This window comes from Quercus suber, unplaced genomic scaffold (genome assembly GCF_002906115.3).
Source record: "Quercus suber isolate HL8 unplaced genomic scaffold, Cork oak 2.0 scaffold_9, whole genome shotgun sequence".
Classification (NCBI taxonomy): Eukaryota; Viridiplantae; Streptophyta; class Magnoliopsida; order Fagales; family Fagaceae; genus Quercus; species Quercus suber.
The window spans coordinates 2,222,036-2,229,134 of NW_027069475.1; the positions used below are offsets into that span (position 1 = coordinate 2,222,036).

Genomic DNA, 7,099 nt, shown 5'->3' on the forward strand with positions numbered 1-7,099 from the left:
GATGAGTTTACTAAAAAAATCTATAAGACTAATATCCTAATGCTACGCATATTTCCTATAAAATGGCATAGAGCCTAAAGGTATCATCACAAGCCCTTTAAATTTGATTCCATAAGAACTCTCAATATATATATATATATATTTTTTTTGATTCCATATAAAAATATAGATAGATTAACTTGCAAGTGATATGGGTTCAGTTCGAGCTACAAAGCCCCATGCAGTATGTGTTCCATTCCCAGCGCAAGGCCATGTATCACCCATGATGCGATTAGCCAAGCTGCTACACTCAAGGGGCTTCCATATAACCTTTGTAAACACTGAGTTCAACCACAGACGCTTAATCCGATCCAAAGGGCTTGACTACATAAAGGGGCTACCTGATTTCCAGTTTGAAACAATACCAGATGGGTTGCCACCATCGGACCGTGATGCAACTCAACATGTTCCAAGCTTAATGGATGCCACCAGAAAGAACTGTTTGGTCCCTTTCAAAGAGCTAGTGCTTAAGCTCAACTCATCCTCTGAAGTGCCTTTGGTTACTTGCATAGTTTCTGATGGCATCATGAGTTTTGCTATTAAAGCTGGAGAAGAATTAGGCATCCCAGAGGTTCAGTTTTGGACTGCCTCAGCTTGTGGCTACATGGGATATCTCAACTTCACTGAACTCATCAAAAGAGGCATTCTTCCATTCAAAGGTACTTTGAGCAATTTTTTGTTTTGCTAGAATAACTGTTAAAGATTAGATTCATATTTTTCTAACCACACCAATGGTACTGTTCAGATGACTATAAACAACTTTATTAATTGAACTGTAACTCAGATGGTAGTATGGGGTTACTGAGTATATCTATCACTTACCACTCTAAGCTTAAATAGCTTAATGAGCATATATACTAAGTCCCCCTGTTCATAAGTTTCTCATTTACTCTCTTTGTCAAGTGCAATGTAATTAGCCATCCAGCCAGAAGTTGTTCATAAGACTTTAATTAAGAATTTTAAACCTGGAAAATATTGGTGAGTTCGCAATAGCCAAATGAGACAGAGATCTCATCAATCAATATTTTCCAATAATTAATTATATAATAATAAAATTTTATTATATTTTATAAGATTTTGTTTGGGTTTTAAAAAAATAAAATAAATAAAAGGTGAATTATCCAAATTATCCACGGTCATTATATAAAATTATAACCTTTTCCGATTTAATTCTAAATTTTAGAAAGAAAAAAAATCTGCATTTAGCACTTTGTATATTATTAAATTCATAAAGTACAATCTTGTGATAATGTTATAAAGTACAATCTTAATTGTGAAATAAATGCTCTTAATTTTAAGTTTAAATTTTGAATCCTCACCCTGTCTCGATATTTCTCTTTGCCAAAAACATCTCCTCCCTTGTCTCTCAATTTCGAATATCGATTTGGTGTGGTGTCATTGCTGATCATCTCACAGAATAACAGTATCTCTAAAGTAGTGTAGCTTTGTAGTTTGTCAAATACTCTAAATGTTAGGGTACGTTTGGTACACTGTAATAGCTCCTGTAATGTAATAGTTATTCATGTGTAATATCAATTCGGTCATTTAGTTGCATCTTTATTACATGGATTAGTTATTACAATGGAATAACCATTCTTTAAATTGAAGAATAGCTATTCCTCTTTAAAATTGATGTAATAGCTATTCCTTAGTGTATATAATAAGTTTTAAAATTAATATATTTCCAAAAATATAAAGTTTCCTTATACATTATCTTTTACAAGTTTTCCATATGTAACAACCAAACTTATGAATAAGAATAGTTATTCCATTACAATGTCTTCTATTCCCTGTAATAAAGATTACTATTTCTAATGTAATCTACATTCAGTGTACTAAACGTACCCTTAATGTTATATTTCTTTCTAGTTACGGTTCTTTATAATCCCAAAAGTTGTACAACAAAACCCTACAACTAAAACTCCACTTCCTACAACAAAATCAAACAAATTTATTTATTTATTTATTTTTTCATAATAACATGAGGTTTTTTATTTTTTATTTTTATTTTTTTTTCAATAATTAAATAACATGGGGTCTCATAAATGTGTGAGATCCATCAAATATAGGAGTGGTGTACTGTTCCATAAGAGAGATATTTTCTCTTGTCAAAGAGTCGGAGTAATTTGTCCTACAGTATGGATAGTAAATACTTCTCGTAATTTTTTTTTGCAAAGTAACTTCAGTACTTGTTACATCAAAGTCAAGTCCACAAAATTAGAAATAGTAACATGTCTATTTTACAAAAGCAATCTTTGAATAGGAGGTGGCATTACATGTATAAAAAATTTGTATCTGCTCTCTTATATAAGGTGGGTCCCACCTCATTTAAAAGTAGATACATACATGTATGATGTACTGGATAAATGCAATACTCACACCATGTAAGAGGGTAGATACATACATGTATTAAATTCATATGAGATCTAACTCCTGTGGGATACATAATAAATTTTCTTTTGTTCATGGGATAAATAATGTGTAAAATTACTTTTTTTTTCTTTATTTACTTGAATATATATAAAGTTACCTTTAATTGTTGATTGTCATTGTGATCACATCGCATTTGGTTTAATATTTCCTGGCGAATGTGGATTATGAGGGGAAACAAAGGTTATGCTATGATCTGCTAGAGAAATCAAAGAAAAGCGAGACGTATATAAACTACATTTTTCAATATTACTTAAACAACATTTTCAATATTGCTAAGTAGAGAAGTGATTATTGATTTTCTTATAGACTCACTATTGACACCATTTTATTATTAATCGTTAACAACTTATTGCATCAACAATTTATGAGAAAAGTTGTGATTCTAGACATATTGTTATATATATATTTTTTTGTTACAGATGAAAGCTTCAAAGATGACGGAACACTTGACAAACCAATAAATTGGATCCCGGGAATGAAAAACATCCGGCTCAAGGACCTCCCTACCTTTATTAGAACCACTGACATTACTGAAACAATGTTTGATTTTATGGGATCAGAAGTACAAAATTGCTCAAATTCTTCCGCGATCATCTTCAATACATTTGAGGAGTTTGAACATGAAGTCCTAGAAGTACTTTTAGCCAAATTCCCTCATGTTTACAATATAGGCCCACTTCACTTACTAGGTCGACATGTACCTGAGAGCCATTTCATGTCTCAAGGTTCAAGCTTATGGAAAGAAGACTCCAAATGTCTCCAATGGCTTGATAAAAGGGAACCCAACTCAGTTGTGTATGTAAATTATGGAAGCGTAACTGTGATGTCAAACCAACACATGAAAGAGTTTGCATGGGGTCTTGCGAATAGCAAGCACACATTTTTGTGGATAGTTAGGCCTGATGTGGTAATGGGGGATTCAGCAATCTTGCCTGAAGAATTTTTTGAGGAGACTAAGGATAGGGGATTGCTAACAAGTTGGTGCCCCCAAGATCAAGTGCTAGCACACCCATCCATAGGGGTTTTTCTAACACATTGTGGTTGGAATTCTACATTAGAAAGTGTATCTGCTGGCGTGCCTATTATTTGTTGGCCTTTCTTTGCCGAGCAACAGACAAATGGTCGGTATGCTTGTACCACTTGGGAGATTGGTGTGGAGGTTAACGAGGATGTTAAACGTCATGAGATTGAAGCACGTGTTAAGGAAATGATGGAAGGGGAAAAGGGACGTTCCCTGAGGCAAAAAGCTAGGGAATGGAAGAAGAAAGCAATGAAAGCAACTGAATTTGAAGGATCATCATATAAGAACTTTGAAAGATTAATTAAGGAGGCTCTCCTCGTTGGTGAGTGAAGAGTCAAACTGTCTTGTGAGAAAGATATAATATTATGTTTACATCTATAATAATACCATCGGATCATATTTCCCCATTGGTGTGGTAGAACAGAACATGGGTTCAGCCTATTAATTTTTATTATGTAATTTTTTGAAGATTATAATTTAAGGTTTTATTTCCTTGATTTTAGATGTTTTCATAAATATTTTATGGTATTGTTAACCATAATGTTTTTATAAAATTAAATAAATAAATTCAATAATGTTTAAAAAGTAAATCCAAACTTCAAATATATTAGTGAAGTCGGTAATTAAGTAAATATACAATGACTGTCATGGGAAAAACTAAACAACTAGTGATCTTTTTATAGGGTAAATGGGCATTTGCCCATTTTTACAAACTATGTAGCAAAATTCTCATGTTCTGAAACTATTTAGCAAAATGCCATTATTTTTTAAACTTGATTTCAACAAAATCGAGTTATATGTATATTTTTAAGTGGAAGTTTCACTTAAATTTTCAAAAACATTTAAGTAGCAAAATATGCATAGCTAATGTTCCACCTGTAACTTGATTTTCAAAAATATGGGCATTTTGCTAGACAGTTTCAAAATAGAGGCATTTTGCCGCATAGTTTATAAATTAGGGCCAAATACCCATTTTCCCCATCTTTACGTATCAAGTACTATTGGAAACAATTCGTGTAGCTCTAGAGATAGTAAAATATTCACATCTATATGTGCAAATTTTTTGTTTATTTTAGTATAAGAACTTACTTTTTCTATTTTGCATAACCACTTTTCAAAAACACCAACATTAGATTATTCATTATACTATCTATTTTATTCAAATACCATTTCTTCATCTAATATTTCTGTCCAATCATCTCTTTCACACTAATCTCTACTCTAAAGTCACAACACCACCACCAACCCACAACTCCTATCCTCGCTCTTTCTCAACAATAAACCCACCCATATGCAAACTCAGATTTTCAAACCAAACAAAAAACACCATAGACAAAATCCCAATTGTTGTCACCACCCTCAACCACCTTGCCACCACCACAAACCCCTATACTACATCACAACACAACACCAATTTCACCCCAACCACCACCAAAAACCACTATAGTTGCCACTTGACAAAACTCCACTACCCAATACCCAAGCCACCAAAAAAAACTCATCCATATGCCCAAAGATCTCAACTCGATAGGAAAGAACCCAAGATCTAGTGAATCTGAGACCTAAACCACCATGCCACTAGCACCACACCAAAATCTAGCTCATTTGTCATGGCAGAGGTCACATTAGAGATCTCCAAATTGCAGTGCTGCAAGGACTGATGTGACTCCAGTCTCTTAGTATTGCATGTCATTGTTGCATTCGATTCATGTGTGTTGGTTGGGAAAATTTTTGACTAGAGCTGTAACAGCCTTCCCATGTCTCGTTGGAGTCACCTCTGCGTTGTGGTGAAAAGTGAATCACTGAAGGCACAAGTAGTGAGAGAGGGGAATCGATATTGAGCGAGAACTAGAGGAGAAGGTTGAAGAAATAGAAATTGGGAGATGTTGACACTGTATTTTGTTTGACCTCAATTTCCATGCCAAAATGTCAATTTGAGCTTTGAAATTAAAAAAAAAAAAAAAAACATTTCTAACATGTAAAAATAAGGAATATTACATGAAATAAATTGATTTGTCCTAATTAGTTGTTGGATAAATTATTTCAATGGTTCGAGAGCCCAGAATCCCAAAATTTCCTCATTTAATTAACTAAGTTTGATTGAGTTTGACTAAGTGCCCGTTTGGTTGAACTTTCTAAGCCTAAAAGTTGGCTTTTACAAAATGTTGGCTCTATATTTGCGTTTGGTGAGAGTAAAGCCAACTTTTTCTGAAAGTTGGCTTTTACATTCCTTCAAATCTTGCGCGTTTTGGAAATGAATGCCTTTTGCTCCATAATTGAAAAGCTGGGACTCAGCTTTTATTTTTATATCCGTTGGGCTCGTGGAGTTACAAAACTGCCCTTGACTAAAGGGCAAGGGTTACACTTCAGAATCTTCACACACGCAGCCCACACATCTGTCTTACCCTTCAGAGAAATTGCTCTCTCATCTTAAGGAGAAAAGAAGGCTCTGGAATCACAAGTGGAATATAAAGGGAAAAAAAAAAGAATGAAGGAATCCTATGGGGCACGTGTGTGGTGGACAAAATGCAAGAGAAGAAAAAAAAAAAAAAAAAAAGAAAAAAAAAAGAGAGGAAACGTATGGGTGAAAGAAAGTCAAAGAACCAATTTAAAAATACTACCACAATATTTATCACAATATTTTCACAATAAATTTTAAAGAGTAGGTTATTATTAGCTAATATTTGTGAGAAAAATAATTATTATTTTAGAAAGAGAAAAAAAAATTTTAATAGTATGTTAAAATTAAAATTTGTATCAATTTTTATCACAATATTTTCACAATAAATCTTAAATAGTAGGTTATTATTAGCTAATATTGGTGAGAAAAAAATAATTTTTTTAAAAAGAGAAAAAAATAATTGTAATAGTACGTTCAAATTAAAATCAGTATCAATTATCATAATATTTTCACAATAAATCTTAAGTGGTAGGTTGTTATTAGCTAATATTGATGAGAAAAAATAATTTTTTTAGAAAAAGAAAAATTGATTTAAGTATATGAAGTAGTTGATTTAAGTATGAAATAAACTCGCATTAAAAAAAAAGTATGAAATAAACTCCCTTATATATACATTGTCCTTTTTGGTAATTTATCCCTCAAACTGCCACTTTTATAAGTGTTACCAAACACTCAGCTTTTTCAAAAAGCAATTTTTAACAGCTTTACCAAACACTCAGCTTTTTGAAACTCAACTTTTTCATTATGGACTTTTTAAAAACTCAACTTTTTCATTATGCACTTTCACAAAAAGCTGAACCAAACTCACCCTAAGTTGTTTGACATTAAAATTAGCTCCAAATTCATCTAACCACCAAATTCCAATTTACTTTAACCTCATCATCATTTCAAATTATTTGACTTATTCTAACTAAGTTTGACCAAAATTTCAACCATCCATATTGTAATAAATTTGTGATCATGTTAAAGATCATGAAATTGTCTTTAAAATGATAGTTCACATGCCCAAATTGTAGTTGAAACAAGAAAGATATTACAAAAACATTGAATCTTTGATAATAAAAAACAGCCATTTTTGTAATGTTTGATTATAGTTTATCTTGATTAAATTATAATCAAACGACCACAAATTGGTTCAAGTGAGG

General features: G+C 32.3%; 1 protein-coding gene across 1 annotated transcript; it reads left to right on the forward strand.

Annotated features, from left to right (window-relative positions):
* The first annotated feature begins 32 nt into the window (after nucleotides 1-32).
* On the forward strand, nucleotides 33-3,990 carry LOC112020345 (linamarin synthase 2). The gene is made up of 2 exons (XM_024052906.2): nucleotides 33-698; nucleotides 2,892-3,990. The coding sequence occupies exons 1-2, from the start codon at nucleotides 191-193 to the stop codon at nucleotides 3,821-3,823; spliced, it is 1,440 nt and encodes a 479-aa protein (XP_023908674.1). The 5' UTR covers nucleotides 33-190; the 3' UTR covers nucleotides 3,824-3,990.
* The last annotated feature ends 3,109 nt before the right edge of the window (nucleotides 3,991-7,099 follow it).

What these genes read in the sequence shown, in the direction of transcription:
- LOC112020345 (XM_024052906.2), top strand. Translation starts at nt 191, where the DNA reads ATGGGTTCAGTTCGAGCTACAAAGCCCCATGCAGTATGTGTTCCATTC. An exon ending in AGGCATTCTTCCATTCAAAG is followed by an intron (nt 699 to 2,891) that starts GTACTTTGAGCA and finishes TTTTTGTTACAG; the next exon opens with ATGAAAGCTTCAAAGATGAC.